The sequence below is a fragment of the Artemia franciscana genome, chromosome 10 (genome assembly GCF_032884065.1).
Source record: "Artemia franciscana chromosome 10, ASM3288406v1, whole genome shotgun sequence".
Classification (NCBI taxonomy): domain Eukaryota; kingdom Metazoa; phylum Arthropoda; class Branchiopoda; order Anostraca; family Artemiidae; genus Artemia; species Artemia franciscana.
The window spans coordinates 49,610,138-49,628,418 of NC_088872.1; the positions used below are offsets into that span (position 1 = coordinate 49,610,138).

The following is an 18,281-nucleotide window of genomic DNA, read 5'->3' on the forward strand; positions in this document are numbered from 1 at the left end:
TACTTTTGAAAATATGGGGGAGAAATGGGGGGAAATGACATCCTGATGAAGATTTTACTACTATATTAGCTAGCTTTAAGATTAAAGATTGGCCCATAGAGATAGGAAAACGAAGGTAGTCCAGATTCTGGAGAATTCCACCATTAACCCGGAGTCACGCTAAATTTTAAATTCCAAGAGTGAGATTTTAATAACGATGATATTATAATAACTCTTACATTTAGGCAGCGCTAATTTGAGCCAGTCACATTTTTATGGAAATTCCCTAATGGATTGAAAAATTTGTAGGAAATTGTGATTGGCTCGAATTAGCGCTAGTTAATTTTCAATTTTAGTAAAATCTCAATGTGAATGGACCTTTCCTATTTTTCCTTAACCCATACAAAAGCAAAAGCATTAAGTAGGCTAGAGTTAGAGACGATCCTCGGGGGGGGGGCAACTGGGACAGTTGCCGCGGGTGCAGTGGCTTAGGGGCGCCATGGCTGGGGAATTGCCCAATTTGATTCAATTATTTAACTTGATTCGCTTTGTTTTGCTTATGTTTGAATCATGAGGGTGAGGGTGGGTGCTCTAATTAATTTTTCCCCGGGTGCCACCAACCCTAGGAATGGCTCTGGCTAGTCGCGAAATTCCGACCAAAGAGAAAAAAGAGTTGGTTAGTTTGTGAAACACAATTTTGCAAACTAATCACATTTTAGCAAAAGAATAGCCTCACCTTTTAAAAATCGGGTCGAGTCAGGCTGAGCGACAAATCTAAACTGACAGGGAACTACAATTTCTGGAGAGAAAGTAAAACCTAAAAAAAAACTTGATTAGTTCTTTTGGGAAAAATACTAAACCACTAAAAAACCAACTTTTAGAAACAAGTTATCTTATATGAGAATAAAAAGCAAAATCTATCAGCTTGTAAAAAACTTGTTTTTTATGTGAGTCATCTAAAACGCTACAATATCCTGCTAACCGAAGAAACTTCTCATTAAAAGCTTGAAAACTTTATTTTTGCTCTTCTGAAAGATTATGAAAATTGTAAGAAACGCCATCTAGCCCCGACTTCAATAAGTATGTTGCGATTTTTTTTTTTTTTTTGGCGTTTAGTAGGTAATTTGCATTTCTGAATTTTGTTCAATAGTGCTTATTGAAAACTATTAAATTAATTATTTGCTTATTGTGCGTCAGAACTAAATAAGCTACGATCTGTTCTTCTAGATAGAAAATTCTTGGTGTATTTAGTTATCAGGATACATTAAAAATCTTCCTATTAGAACCTGTTTTAAAAGGTGCTATGTAGTTGCACTTTTCTAACTTTAATGTTTTTTTTTATTTCAGCTATTTACTTATTATTTTTATTTTTGTTATTTTATTATTATATTATTTTTATTATATTATTACTATTTTTATCATTATTATTGTTATTATTTATTTATTATTATTTATTTTATTTGTGTACAATTATAATGCCTTTCTTGTATAGATTTGACTATTTCTTCCCCTTTTCAACTTACTCGCATAAAATTAATTTTTTTGTCCAAACGGCGTTCAATATAGCATAACAAATACACTTATTCAATAAGTAATTTCTATTAATAAAAGAAAAATAACATTTTCACATGCTGACCAATTGCCTCCGTAGTGCAGGTACCAATCTACTGATTTTCAGCTTTCGGCCAGGAGTGCAGTGTGCGGTAGGGTGCAAGTCATCCGAGGCTTTCCCTGTCCTCCCCCAAATTTCTTCAGGAATTTGGAGCGGGGTTGACTCTGGCTGACGTTTCAGTGTCACACCGCTGACCCCAATTCCAAATTAAATAGTCAGCAACACAAGGATTCTAATCCCTGCCCTACGGACATAGGATTTCGGGTCTAATGTGTCAACCACTCGGCTAGTCGGTAATTAATTCCAATAAGTTATGAGTCTGATTTTTCATGAACACCAAAAACTAAGCGTCGCTCCTTTCTTTCTAGGTATTGAATTCTCCAGATACCGTGTTCCCCGTTCAGCCTCTGCCAGGATCCTCTTCTTACTATTGCACTGATACATCTAGAATGTTCTATTCTCCAAGTGGACAAAACAGCTTTGATCCCTATTCCAGACGTTCGTTATGGGACGTGAACGACTATCGCCACGGGATGCGTTTTAAATACGCCCCACATAGACGTCCCACACCCGCTCAACAGATGCCCAACGCAATGAACCAGTTGCATAGCCAACAAAGCTGGGATGGCTGGAACTGGAAATTTAATCCGTTTCGTTTCGAAAACTTTTATTCACCGACTGAAATGCTTAGCCATTCTATTCCCAATTTCGATATAAGCTCCTACGACACACATCCCACCTGCTCAAATTTTGACTTTACCTCTGGACCCAAGTTTCAGAGTCAACGTACCTTTATGACTGAGTTCAACAGTCAAGAAACGCAAAATGTTCATCTGGCTGATAACTTTTATTTGTCAACTAACATTCTTAGGACTTCAAACCCTGATATAAATCAACATTTTTATGAACGGAGACCTATTTACAACTTTGACTCAGGACCTAGATCCATGTTTTATAGTCAAAATTCACTTGTAAAGGAGAATAATCATCAAGTAATGAGAAATTTTAATTCATTTTATGATCAAGTTTATCATTTACCCTCGACAAACAACTTCGACGAAGAAATCAGAATTCCGAATTCTAGAGAACAATATATTGATCAAAGACAATCTGATACTATCAATTACCCTGAAATTCGATATGGAAGCTATCCCTTTGACGAAAGAAAACAATCCCTGCCTTTTACCTCAAATTCATCCCTGCCAAATTATGAAAACTGTGAACGTAGAGTGTTTATAAATGATTCTCCCTACCTCCCAATCTGTGAAAATAATAGGTCAAAGAGACGTGGTTCAAATCGCAGCATTTTGGGAGGTGTTCCAAAACGGGCGAATAACCTACCAACAACTTCTAAGGGTAAGTTACTATTTTACTATGTCTTTTTTGTCTCCTTTTTTATAGCTCTAGTTCTTAAATAGCTGCATGCAAAGCAGGAATTGAGTACCGGGCTGCGTCTAGGGGAGGGGGGCTAACTGGTTTGACCACCTCCTGAAATTTTATATTGTGTTATTTCTGTGACTCTTCTGGTACGAGGCTATTTGATGAACTGTAATTGCTGTTTCTAAAACAGATCGAAATATAGCAATCAAACACATGTACAAGACAGGTAAACTGTTGTACTATTATGTCCATGTCTATCTTCTGAATGGCCCTGAAGTGAGTCCTAATGCAGGGACACCAGGGGGAAGGACAACTGCTTTCCCTAGATTTTTTTTGCCATGCTCTTCTTAAATCTTGACATTTTTTCGCATCTTCATTAAGACAACAGTTGAAAAAACAAATCTTATCACTCCAATATTATTGTGAATTAGCATCCCTGTTTATACGATGATACACTGTATTTGTTGTTTTAAACCAATCTAAATGTGTCCGTGGCTGTTTTCTAAATGTGGTTATATGATGAACCACGATTGTTGTTTTCAAAGAGATCCAAATTTGGCACAACCAATATGACGTCACGAATCGATATATCCCTTTTTCAAAATGTCTGATCAATCTGAAGTCTCAAGGGCAACCTTGTGTCTGTTTTGCCCACCCTTGAAGTCAAGCAAGTTGCAAGCCAATTAGATTGAAAGTTCTTGAGCCAAACTGGTCAGCCATGACAATAAAGAGAGATAAAACACAGTGAAGAAAAAACAAAACAAGAAATATGAAACGAGGTTGCTGCCGGTATAGAGAAAAGATATATAATATAGATATAGAGAAAAGAGATGAAAGACTAAAACAACGTGGATATTTTGCCTGTATGTAAACTAGGCGTCCTCCGCACAAGATAAAAAACACTAAACTAAAAACAAATAAAACCCCCACCCATAATAATAATTACAATTGTCACTACTGATCCCTTTAGGGAAAAGAAGCTATTAGAGTTACTTCAATGATAATATCAAAGCAACTGAGGAATAATTATAAAAATTGAAACTAATTAACTATTCTGTTGCGAAATAATCCACTTGTTAGGTAATATTGAAGCAACTCTTTTTGGTCTAGTATATAATCTTGTCCCCTGGTGATTACGTAGATTTTAATTCCCTTATTGAATATTGGTTCATTTTTCCAAAGAAAATCATAAATTGGGTCAATATTTAAATTTACCGTGTCCTTATTTATTGAAAGATTAGAAAACATATGTTTTTGAATATATAGCCTCCCTCACCCACTGAGAAACCTCTATCATCAAACAGTTCGTGGTAACGAACTGTAGTAAGGAGCGACCCGGCTCAATAGTAACCAAAACTCTAAAAAATTGAATTTTGATGTCATTAGCTACACCAAAAGAATCGCATTTTAATGCTGATTTTGGATATATAAGTTTCATCAATTTTAGTCTTACCCATCAAAAGTTACGAGCCTGAAAAAATTTGCTTTATTTAAGAAAATAGGGGGAAACACCCTCTAAAAGTCATATAATCTTAACGAAAATAACACCATCACATTCAGCGTATCAGAAAACCCTAATGTAGAAGTTTCAAGCTCCTATCTACAAAAATGTGGAATTTTGTATTTTTTGCCAGAAGACAAATCACGGGTGAGTGTTTATTTGTTTGTTTTTTTTCCCCCAAGGGTCATCGTATCGACCACGTGCTCCTAGAATGTTGCAAGAGGGCTCATTCTAATGGAAATGAAAAGTTCTAGTGCCCTTTTTAAGTGACCAAAAAAATTGGAGGGTATCTAGGCCCCCTCCCACGCTCATTTTTTTCCCAATGTCAACGGATCAAAATTTTGAGATAGCCATTTTGTTCAGCATAGTCGAAAACCATAAAGACTATGTATTTGAGGATGATTTACTCCCCCACAATCCCTGGGGGAGGGGCTGCAAGTTACAAACTTTGACCAGTGTTTACATATAGTAATGGTTATTGGGAAGTGTACAGACGTTTTTAGGGGGATTACATTTTGTTTGGGGGGTGGGGCTGAGGGGAGGGGGCTATGTTGGAGGATCTTTCCTTGGAGGAATCTGTCATGGGGGAAGAAAAATTCAAGGAAAAGGGCGCATGATTTTCTAGCATTACTATAAGAAAACAATGGAAAATAAACATGAAAACGTTTTTTCAAATGAAAGGAAGGAGTAGCATTGAAACTTAAAACGAACAGAGATTATAACGCATATGAGGGGTTCTAAAAATACTTTAGCATAACGAGCGTGGTATTTAGGAGGAGATAAATACCTCGCTCTTTATGCTAAAGTATTTTTAGTAATTTCAACTATTTATTCTACGGCCTTTCTGATTCAGGGGTCATTTTTAAAGAATTGGGACAAAACTTAAGATTTAGTGTAAAGAGCGAGGTATTAACGAGGATACAAACCCCCTTGTATACATAATAAAAATATAAGATTATGAAAGTTTGTTATGTAAGTTGCTAATTTATAAGTTACGTATAATTTTTACTAATAAAAACGTTCGTTAAAAATTAAAAGTTCTAGTTGCCTTTTTTAAGCAACCGAAAAATTGAAGGGCAACTAGGCCTCCTTCTCCACCCCTTAATTCTCAAAATCGTCTGATCAAAACTAAGAGAAAGTCATTTAGCCAACAAAAGAATTAATATACAAATTTCATTTTAATAATTTATGTGCGGAGAGCCAAAACCAAACATGCATTAATTCAAAAACGTTCAGAAATTAAATAAAAAAAACACTAATTTTTTTTAGCTGAAAGTAAGGAGCGACATTAAAACTTAAAACGAACAGAAATTACTCCGTATATAAAATGGTTTGTCCCCTCCGCAATCCCTCGCTCTTTACGCTATAGTTTGATTCTTTGTCACAATTCTACTTTTTACAACAATTAAAAACATGACTCTTTGCCACAATTCTGCTTTTTAAGACAATTAATAGCTTTAGCCTCATCAAATTGTATAAAATGTTCAGGAGGAAAGAATGTATGTTCAGCCAGAGCCAAAACAAAAGTTTCTAACGTAGATAACTTCGAATACCACACTGCCTTTCCATGACGAAAGTAAAACAGTTCAAAATAGGGATGATACCTTTTTATTGACAGTGAATAGATATAAAATTATTTAACTGGATATTTCGAACACATATACAGTGTTCATCATCAGCAGTAAAACTAAAAGACATGAATAAAAATAAACAAAATGTATACCTAATAAACTAATTACATATAGTTTATTGCTCTTATTTTTTTCAATGCAACAGCCGAGGCAAATCTCTTTGACCTTTTTGGTTCTGGTTCATTAGAATTATCTGACATATTACGTGGAAACAGGTCATAGCTCTTAGGTGAGGTGATATTTACTTTATTTGACCTCAGTAAATTATCATAATGAAAATTCTTCCTTCTTTTAAAAAATGAAAATAGTCTCGATTTTAAGATTTACAGAAAACCTACTAACAATAACAGATTTTTGTCGTTTTTCTCCGGTCATGCTCGCCAAGTAAAAATTGGTTTAATCGTATCTTTAACGGACCGCATTTTTAGAATTTGTTCTCCAAAATTCACTGAGGAGGAATTATTGTTGTTAAAGGAGATCAAACAGTTCGTTGTAACGAACTGTAGTAAGGAGCGACCCGGCTCAATAGAAACCAAAACTCAAAAAATGGAATTTTGATACCAATAGCTACATCAAAAGAATCGCATTTTAATGCTGATTTTAAATATATAAGTTTCATCAAGTTTAGTACTACGCATCAAAAGTTACGAGCCTGAGAAAATTTGTACTATTTTAGAAAATAGGGGGAAACAATAGAATCTTAACGAAAATCACACCATCAGATTCAACGAATCAGAGAACCCTACTGTAGAAGTTTCAAGCTCCTATCTACAAAAATGTGGAATTTTGTATTTTTTTGCCAGAAGGCAGATCACGGATGCGTGTTTTTTTTTTTTTTTTTTTTTTTTTTTTTTTTTTTTTTTTTTTTTTTTTTTTTTTTTTTTTTTTCCAGGGATGATCGTATCGACCCAGTTGTCCTAGAATGTTGCGAGAGGGCTCATTCTAACGGAAATGAAAAGTTCTAGTGCCCTTTTTAAGTGACCAAAAAAATTGAAGGGCACCTAGGCCCCCTCCCACGCTCATTTTTTTCCAAAAAGTCATTCAGCGTAGTCGATAAACCTTATAACTATGTCTTTGGGGACGACTTACCCCTCCACAGTCACCGTGGGAGGGGCTACAAGTTACAAACTTTGACCAGTGCTTACATATAGTAATGGTTATTGGGAAGTGTACAGGTGTTTTCAGGAGGATTTTTTGGTTGGGGGGAGGGGTTGAAAAGAGGGGGATATACTGGGGGAACTTTCCATCGAGGAATTTGTCATGGGGGAAGAAAATTTCCATGAAGGGAGCGCATGATTTACTAGCATTATTAAAAAAAAAAACAATGAAAAAATAAATATGAAAAAGTTTTTTTCAGCTGGAAGTAAGGAGCAGCATTAAAACTTAAATCGAACAGAAATTAATACCCATATGAGGGTCTCACCTCCTCCTAATACCTCGCTCTTTACGCTAAAGTATTTTTAGCAATGTCAACTATTTATTCTACGGCTTTTGTGATTCAGGGCTCATTCTTAATGAATTGGGCAAAAATTTAAGATTTAGTGTAAAGAGAGAGGTACTGACGAGGGGGCGAACCCTCTCATATGTGGAATAAAAACATGAGAATAAAATTTTTTTTTACGTAAGCTAGTTTATAAGTTACGTATATCTTTTACTAATAAAAAGATAACTAGGCTTCCTCCCCCGCTCTTTTTTAATCAAAATTATGAGAAAGCCATTTAGCCAAAAAAAAAAAAAAAAAAAAAAAAAAAATTGCAAATTTCGTTTTAATTATTTCTCTGCGGAGAGTCAAAATCAAAACATGCATTGATTCAAAAACGTTCAGAAATTCAATAAAAAAACAAGTTTTTTCAACTGAAAGTAAGGAGCGACATTAAAACTTAAAACGAACAGAAATTACTTCGTATATGAAAGGGGCTGCTTCCTCATCAACGCCCCGCTCTTTACGCTAAAGTTTTTTACTGTTTTAAAAAGAAGAGTTGAGAGAAAGAGTCAAACTTTAGCCTAAAGAGCGGGGTGTTATTGAGGAAGCAGCCCCTTTCATATACGAAGTAATTTCTGTTCCGTTTTAAGTTTTAATGTCGCTCCTTACTTTCAGTTGAAAAAACTTGTTTTTTTTATTTGATTTTAATAAGTAACCATTGTCCGGGCTGGTTAATTGACCAGACTTTTTCGAAAAGAAGGAAAAAATTTCTAGAATGTTCTGACGATATTCTGGAAACAACAGAAAAGAAAGATATTCCATAAACAGAGATACAGGTGAATTTGGATTGAACTCAATTTATGATAATTTAATGAGGTCAAATAAAGTAAATATCACCTCACCTAAGAGCTATGACCTTTGTCCACGTAATATGTCAGATAATTCTAATGAACCGGAACCGAAAAGGTCAAAGAAATTTGTCTCGGCTGTTGCATTGAAAAAAATAAGAGCACTAAAAACAATATGTAATTAGTTTATTAGGTATAAATTTTGTTTATTTTTATTCATGTCTTTTAGTTTTACTGCTGATGATGAACACTGTATATGTGTTCGAAATATCCAGTTAAATAATTTTATATCTAGTCACTGTCAATAAAAAGGTATCATCCCTATTTTGAACTGTTTTAATTTCGTAACAAAAGTTTCAGGAGGCTTGCTTAATTTTAAGATTTTTATGGCACTTGGTATTAACCAAGTGACATATAGCAATCGCCAATTCTGTCGGTCTGTCGGTCCCGGTTTTGCTACTTTCAGCACTTCCAGGTAAGCTAGGACGATGAAATTTGGCAGGCGTATCAGGGACATGACCAGCTTAAATTAGAAATAGTCGTTTTCCCAATTTGACCCTCTGGGGGGGAGTGGGGGCCCGGTTAATTCGTAAAAAATAGAAAAAATGAAGTATTTTTAACTTATGAGCGGGTGATGGGATCTTAATGAAATTTGATGTTTGGAATGATATTGTGTCTCAGAGCTCTTATTTTAAATCCCGACCGAATCTGATGACATTAGGGGGAGTTGAAGGGGGGGGGACCTAAAATCTTGGAAAACACTTAGAGTGGAGGGATCGGGATCAAACTTGATGGGGAAAATAAGCACAAGTCCCAGATTCATGATTGATATAATCGGAACGGATCCGCTCTCTTTGGGGTAGTTGGGGGGGGGGGGGTAATTCTGAAAAATTAGGAAAAATGAGGTATTTTTAACTTACGAACGGGTGATCGGATCTCAATGAAATTTGATGTTTAGAAGGATATCGTTTCTTAGAGCTCTTATTTTAAAGCTTGACCGGATCTGGGGAAAATGGGGGGGAGTTGGGAGGGGGAAACCTAAAACTTGGAAAACACTTAGAGTGGAGGGATCGGGATGAAACTTGGGTGGGAAAAATAAGCACAAGTCCTGGATACATGATTGACATAAACGGAACGGATCCGCTCTCTTTGGGGTAGTTGGGGGAGGGGTTAATTCTGAAAAATTAGAAAAAATGAGTTATTTTTAACTTACGAACGGGTGATCGGATCTCAATGAAATTTGATATTTAGAAGGATATTGTGTCTCAAAGCAATTATTTCAAATCCTGACCGGATCTGGTGACATTGGGGGAAGTTTGGGTTGGGGAACCTAAAATCATGGAAAACGCTTAGATTGGAGGGATCGGGATGAAACTTGGTGGGGAAAATAATCAGAAGTCTTAGATACGTGATTTACATAATTGGAACGGATCCGCTCCATTGGGGGGGGGGGGGTAATTATGAAAAATAAGAAAAAATGACGTATTTTTAACTTACGAAGGAGTGATCGGATCTTCATGAAACTTCATATTTAGAAGGACCTCGTAACTCAGATCTCTTATTTTAAATCTTAACCGGATCAAGCGTAATTGGGGGGGGCAGTTGGGGGGACCCTTAGAAAATACTTAAAGCGGTGATATCAGGATGAAACTGGATGGGAAGAATAGAAACCTGTCTAAGATACGTGACTGACATAACCGGACCGGATTTGCTCTCTTTGGTTGAATTGGGGGGGGGGGTAATTTTGAAAATTGAGGTATTTGTAACTTACGAAAGGGTGACCAGATCTTAATGAAATTTGATATTTAGAAGGATCTTGTGCTTTAAAGTTCTAATTTTGAATTCCGACCAGATCCTCTGACATTAGGGGGAGTTGGAGGGGGAAACCGGAATTTTTGGAAAGCGTGAAAATTGGGGTATGTTTATCTTACGAATAGATGATCGGATCTTAATGAAATTTGATTTTTAGAGGGAATTCATGTCTCAGAGCTCTTATTTCAAATCCCGACCAGATCTTTTTACATTGGGGGGGGGAGCTGGAGGGGGAAATCTCGGAAAAACACTTGGAGTGGAGGAATCGGGATGAAGCTTGGTGGATAGAATAAAGAAATGTCCTTGATACGTGATTGACAGAATCGTACTGGATTCGCTCTCTTTGGGGGAGTTGGGGGGAGGGGTTTAGTGATTTGGCGAGTTTGGTGCTTCTGGACGTGCTAGGACGATGAAAATTGGTAGGCGTGTCAGGGAGCTGCACAATTTGACTTGATAAAGTCGTTTTCCCAGATTCGACCATCTGGGGGTCTAAAGGGAGAGGAAAAATTAGAAAAAATTAGGTATTTATAACTTACGAGTGGGTGATCGGATCTTAATGAATTTTGATATTTAGAAGGACATCGTGACTCAGAGCTCTTATTTTAAATCCTGACCGGCATTAAACCTCTTATTTTCCTTTTTAATTCAGTCTATTGATTCATAGAATTTATTTAGAGCTCATACCATATGATCTCTTGGCTCTTAGCTCTTCTCGCCTCGTCACAAGTGCCATATGAGCTCTTAGCTCTTGTTTTCTATTAAGTTGCGATGCTCAATAAATACGATTCCTTTTCATTGAGTTTTGTCACTTTGATGTTTGAATTCTATCGAAAAAAAATTGATTCTTCGATTCGGCCCAGCCTAAATTTTTTTGTTCATTAAGGTTGGCTTAGCCCATGGACTCTTCGGCTATGAATTCCTTTTGAAAAAATAGTTTTTGGCCCTTAAGGTCCCATTCTGAGCGAACTAGCAGCATTTCAGTTGTTTTATTTTTTATTGTATCATTGTTTTGCATTGAGATGCTCTTGGTCCAGGATTTTATGCACACAAGTTTCAAGCTACTCGCAAAAAAGTTTTTTTAACCTGAGAAAATATCTATTTTTTTTTTGCGAATTTTGTTTCTTTTGGCTCAAATTATCAATCAGCCCATGGTAAGGAACTGTGAGTAAGGAGCGACCTCTAAAAAACGGAATTTTCATACCAATAGATATATTAAAAGAATTGGATTTTAATGCTGATTTTGAATATATGGGTTTCATTAAGTTTAGTTTTACCCATCAAAAGTTACGAGTCTGAGAATACTTGGTTCACTTTCGAAAAAAGGGGGAAATGCCCCCTAAAAGTCATAAAATCTTAATGAAAATCACGCCGTTAGATTCAGCATATCTGAGAACCCTACTGTAGAGGTTTCAAGCTCCCATCTGCAAAAATGTGGAATTTTGTATTTTTTGCCAGAACAAAGATCAGAAATTTTTTTTGTATAGTGCCTTTTGATTTAGCTCTATTCTTTTCCTTAAGTCATAATTCTTCAACCTCTAATTGCCAACCCTCCCCCTCTAACATTCCATGAAAGTTTCAACTTAATACCCCAAACTGTTCCCAAGATATTGCAGATACACCATCTTGACAACCTAGCATAGTGTCTTTTGGTTTATCTCCATACATAAATTACGAGTTCCATAGATCTTTATTGTGCAAAACGCCCTTCTTACTTGATTGGAGACAAATAGATTTAGTCCCCTCCCCCTCCCCGTGCATTAAATTTGATTTTTCTCCCGGTTTTCACGTATGAATGCACTGAAGACGGAGGCAGGAGACAAAAATGTTTTTCTTCTTGGTAATTTAATAAATTCCAATTGGGTGGCATCACTCCAAATTTTGAACCTCGTTATAGAAGCCCGTGTAAGGTGTAGACGGTTTTCAACCTTTTCCCAACAGGGAAGTTGAAGTAGAGTTTAAAGTAAATTATGAGGTTTGCTTCATAGCTCAAGCTTTCAGAGGGCATCACTGAAAGGGAAAAACATGGATAATGTGATTCAAGGATTTTAGGAATGACCGATATATTAGTAATTTAAATACTCTCACCGTTTTGAAAAAGGATTTTTTTTTCTGGACCCCTGCACGTTTACCCCTTTACACCCAAGTGGGACGTATGCTGTGGCGGCTCTGGTCTCTCTTGCGCCCGGGGTAAAATCTTGATTAGCACCCCCCTGTCTTCCAAATTTTTTTTAGTCAAATATTAAAAATGATTTAATTCATTAACAAATTTTTCATTTATTAACACATTTTCACTTATTAATACAATTTTCCATTTATTTAAATCTGACTTTTCTTACTTTAGCCTCTGCGAAATTATTAATTATCTCGTCCCAATTGAGTGCTTCTAATTCTTCGCATTCTATGCTTATTAATACTAAATTATTTATTCGCTCCTGGCCCACAGTCGATCGGAGATATGTTAATATTAACCTAAATTTACTAAACAACCACTCATTACTGGCCACCGGCACTGCAATCGAAAATAATATTTGAAAGGCAACTCTTACGTTTGCGAAGACCCCTTCATCTCCGTATTGTTGAGTTAATTCTAACAACATTAAAATTAATTGAAGTCGGTCTACATACTTTTATTTTGAAGGAACGTTAATGGAGGTATGGGAAAAATGAAAAATTTTGGATTCAATTTGTTTATACTTGCCGCCAACTGCGCCCTCTTTTATTTTAATAAAAATAGAATTTTTGTGCATCCCATCGACTAGAATACAATTTAACTTCAATCATAGGCAGATTGTGCTGCCTAAGTAAAGAGCGATATATCATTCTTGTTATTTCTTCAATATATCACTAATCATTTTCACCATGCCACTTCGTGAGGAAGGAGTTGTTGTAGAAACTTTGGAAGGGGTTTATTCGATTGGAAAAGTTTTGTCGATAGGGAAAGTGGGCATGTTTGATCCTGCATTTTTAACAGAATTTTCAAGGTTGGTTGAAGTTAATGTTGAACTACATCAAAGCAATGCATTATTTATTATTATTAATAAACTATCTATTAATTTTTTTTCACCAGGCCTTATTTAAAAGTCAAAAGTAATGGAAGGGCAACAATCCCCCCTTCCACGCTCTTTAGATACCCTCCCCCTAGAGACCTTAGATCAAAATTTACGAGATCCTTTTTTTCAAAATAGTTGAAAGCTCCAATAACTACGCCTCTTAGGATAACAAGTCCCACTGGAGCCTATTGGGCAAGGTCTGTAAGGTGTGCAAGTTGTCCGCTGTTTATATATAAGTTCTATTGCTGGTAAGGTGGGAGCATGTTTGATCCTGAGTCTCGAAAAAGGCTAAGAGTTCGAAGTTGGTGAGTTTTTGGTTGCTTTCCCTGGATACTCGACAATCGTTTAAGGATTTGCCCTTATGTTTGTTGCAGTATCACTACAGGACGCAGCTGCTTTTCTTTCCTTATTTGGTTTCCTTTTCTACTTTTGAAATTTGGAAACTTTTTTTTTTCGTCAAATCCTGGTTCTTAATCTTATTATATGGAAAATAATCGTATTTTTGTATAATAGTAATAATCGTAACAATCGTATAATCGTATTTTGGGCCGGACCCCATTCCAGACATATTTTCACTACTTTATGCAATGAGTTAACTTGGTTTTACAGTGGTATTGGTAAATGGCGTAAGCGGAATGTTAGATGGCGGTAGAACAGAAACCCGGTGAAGTCGATTAGTCGATCAGTTGCCTTTTCTCTGTAGCTTTTAATAAATCAGCAGTCTTGTCTTTCGTCAAGCGCCCGTTTTTCCCATTGAAAGTATATAAGAAAGCCAAAAGCAAAAACATGAGGGTACTAAAACTAGGTTTTATAGCGGCACTGGTAAATGTTCAAAGTGGCATGTTATATGGCCGTAGAACAGGAACACGTTGAAGTCGATTAGTCGATCAGATGCCTTTTCTCTATACCTTTTAATAAATCAGCAGTCTTGTCTTTCGTCAAGCGCCCGTTTTTCCCAATGAAAGTATATAAGAAAGCCAAAAGCAAAAATATGAGGGTACTAAAACTAGGTTTTATAGCGGCACTGGTAAATGTTCAAAGTGGCATGTTATATGGCCGTAGAACAGGAACACGTTGAAGTCGTTTAGTCGATCAGATGCCTTTTCTCTATACCTTTTAATAAATCAGCAGTCTTGTCTTTCGTCAAGCGCCCGTTTTTCCCAATGAAAGTATATAAGAAAGCCAAAAGCAAAAACATGAGGGTACTAAAACTAGGTTTTATAGCGGCACTGGTAAATGTTCAAAGTGGCATGTTATATGGCCGTAGAACAGGAACACGTTGAAGTCGTTTAGTCGATCAGATGCCTTTTCTCTATACCTTTTAATAAATCAGCAGTCTTGTCTTTCGTCAAGCGCCCGTTTTTCCCATTGAAAGTATATAAGAAAGCCAAAAGCAAAAACATGAGGGTACTAAAACTAGGTTTTATAGCGGCACTGGTAAATGTTCAAAGTGGCATGTTATATGGCCGTAGAACAGGAACACGTTGAAGTCGTTTAGTCGATCAGATGCCTTTTCTCTATACCTTTTAATAAATCAGCAGTCTTGTCTTTCGTCAAGCGCCCGTTTTTCCCATTGAAAGTATATAAGAAAGCCAAAAGCAAAAACATGAGGGTACTAAAACTAGGTTTTACAGCGGCACTGGTAAATGTTCAAAGTGGCATGTTATATGGCCGTAGAACAGGAACACGTTGAAGTCGTTTAGTCGATCAGATGCCTTTTCTCTATACCTTTTAATAAATCAGCAGTCTTGTCTTTCGTCAAGCGCCCGTTTTTCCCATTGAAAGTATATAAGAAAGCCAAAAGCAAAAACATGAGGGTACTAAAACTAGGTTTTATAGCGGCACTGGTAAATGTTCAAAGTGGCATGTTATATGGCCGTAGAACAGGAACACGTTGAAGTCGATTAGTCGATCAGATGCCTTTTCTCTATACCTTTTAATAAATCAGCAGTCTTGTCTTTCGTCAAGCGCCCGTTTTTCCCAGTGGAAGTATATAAGAAAGTCAATAGCAACAATATGAGGGTGCTAAAACTAGGTTTTAGAGCGGCACTGGTAAATGTCGAAAGTGGCATATTATATGGCCGTAGAACAGGAGCACGTTGAAGTCGATTAGTCGATCAGATGCCTTTTCTCTATACCTTTTAATAAATCAGCAGTCTTGTCTTTCGTCAAGCGCCCGTTTTTCCCATTGAAAGTATAGAAAAAGTCAAAAGCAATAATCAGGAGGATGCCAAAACTTGGTTTTATAGTAGCATTGGTAAATGACGTAAGCGGCATGTTGGATGGTGTTAGAATAGAAACGCGTTGAAGTCGATCAGGCCCCTTTCCTCTGTAGCTCTTACTTAATGAGCTGTCTCGTCTTGTTGCAAACGCCCATTTTTATCAATGACAGAATAGAAAAGAGCCAAAAGCAACGATGAGTCTGGGGAAAATTTGGCGGCAAATTAAATAATTCAAAAAGGTTTTTTGTCGTCTAAGGCCATTTTTTTGTCTACTGGTCTATTTTTCCTTGAAAATTGTTTTTCTCCTAAAATTAACTGGCACTGTAAGCAAAAAAAAAAAAAAATTCGCGATCGTTCCTCAATTTTTACTGCTTTTCTTGTACACTTTCAATAAAACTTTATTCGAGTGAGCGAATCTTTTCGAGTACTGGGCAACACTTCCTTGTAGGATTTAAACTTTTTGAGCTGTAAACTATTTCATGTTTTGCCAAGAGAAATGCTGGACCCGAATGAACCTGGAATTCCCACGAAAAAATTGGGAACTACTCAGTATTGATATTTGTTGTATCATATCGAATATTGGACCAAACTCCTGTGTAGCTTCTTTACTTGTTAAGCTGTGAGTTATCTTGTGTTTTGTCTTGGAAAAAAGTCGACTTCAATGAATCTGGGGCTCACATGGAAAACTGAGAACTGCTAAGGATTGATATTGGTTGTACCATGTCAAGTATTAGGCTACATTTCTCTGTAGTCTTTTCCCTTATAAGGTATGAGCTATCTCGTGGTTTGTCAAAGGGAAAACTGGACCCTAATGAATCTGGGGCTCCTGCGAAAAATTGAGGACTGCTAAGGATTTATATTTGATGTTCAGAGTACTTTTATTGAGCAATAAACTATCACAAAAATACACAAAAGCTACTACCCCCCCCCCCCCCCCCGAAATGCTCCGTGGTCAGACAAACAAGGAGGAAAGGAGAAAAAATGAATCGTAAAAGAATCCATAGCCTATATTTCGCTAATAACTTTAGGACGACTCGAGAAACCAAACCGCAACACTCGCATCGTCAAAATAATGTGAATCTAACGATCACAGGCTAACCCTCAACCAACAACCTCGTCCAAGCCTAATTATAATAATCAAAATACACCACAAATATATCAACAATAATAATAATGAATAAAAAGCTTACAATTCAGTATTAAATTTAATTTTTCCAAACGAATGACTGTCTCATGCCACTGCTGGCAGCGATTACCGGACTTAAATCGGACCGAACGCATCGCGTAGAGGGAATTCTTAAAAATCAGTAGCATTTCGAAAGGCAATTGACGAAAAAATAGAAACATTTTATTATATTATTTTTGATATAAATATATTATTTATATATTTATATATAAGTTTCAGTGAAATATTTACTGCCTTATTTAAAAGTCAAAAGTGATCGGAGGCCAACAAGCCCCCTTTCCACGCCCTTTTAGATGCCCTCCCCCTAGAGACCTCAAACCAAAATTTATGTTATCCCTTTTTTCAAAATACTTGAAAGCTCCAATAACTACACCTCTTAGGATAACAAGTCCCCCTGGAGCCTTAGGGGCAAAGTCTGTAAGGTGTACAAGTTGTCCGCTGTTTATATATACGTCCAAAGATCACGAATATGGACTCAGTTCTGTGTTTCGGCCATCTCTTAGCCTTCTGAACCCCTCGTCCCCACACACACGTGTGATAAAGCGTGCATTAATATATGTTGGATATTGCACAAAGATGGATCCACGAAGAGAGAATTTATACTCCTACGCCAAAATCCTGGGAAAAATCCTGTGGCCTAGTATTTTGCACATTCTGGTGCAAATTTTGCACATTCTATTTTGCACGTTCCACTGCTGGCAGCAATTACTGGACAAAAGTCGGACCGAACGCATCGCGCAGAGGGAATTCTTAAATCAGTACCATTTCAAAGGGCAATTGACGACAAATTAGGAACATTTTATTACATTATTTTTTATATAAATATATTATTTATATATTTATAGACCTAATAGTGGAAATTTTGTAAAGGGATCTAACAGAATAGGCGTTTAGTAGCAGTTAATACTATTATAATTATCTATGGCAAGTTCTTGATATACAAAATAAAGGAAGGAGCATTGAAAAAAAAAAACAGAAAACAAAAAACAAACAAAAAAAGCGCTACTCAAAATACCTATAGAGACGGCAACACTAATGTTACAGTAATACATATATGCTATAAATATAATACATATGGAAACAGTAATAAAATATACAATATTATAATATCGATGCATGGTCCTCAGTAGTCAAGAAGCGTCGTAAATTATAATAAATATTTATAATGCTTAATAATATTTGTAAAATATTTATAATAATATTTATAAAATTAATAATATTAATAAAACATTAATTATAATATTAATAAAATTATGATATTTATAAAATATATTTATAAAATTAACTAATATATGTGATAAATTATAAATATAATAAATATGGAAATAATAATAAAATATACAATTGTATACTACCAAGGCAAGGTCCTTAGTAGTTAAGAAGCGTCGTAAATTATATTCAAACGTTAATCTGGAATATAGATACAAACTAAAGAAAAAACGAATACACACGTACAACAACAAAACAAATATAAACCACAAAATAAATCCCCACTGTAAAACAAACACAATAAACGCAAATCACTTATATATTTTTTTAAATATAATAGAAACAAAAATAGTATAAATAATTTTCTACATATTTTTTCTACATAATAGAAACAAAAATTAGGTGGACTCTTGAAAACAATAAGCAGT

General features: G+C 35.8%; 1 protein-coding gene across 1 annotated transcript in view; it reads left to right on the forward strand.

Moving 5' to 3' along the window:
• The window catches only part of LOC136032316 (uncharacterized), a 53,263-nt gene that overhangs the window by 24,649 nt on the left and 10,333 nt on the right, over window positions 1-18,281 (forward strand). The window contains exon 2 of the mRNA XM_065712617.1: window positions 1,960-2,947. Coding sequence (XP_065568689.1) covers window positions 2,041-2,947 — 907 coding nt within the window. The 5' untranslated portion in view covers window positions 1,960-2,040. The remainder of the gene's footprint in view (window positions 1-1,959; window positions 2,948-18,281) is intronic.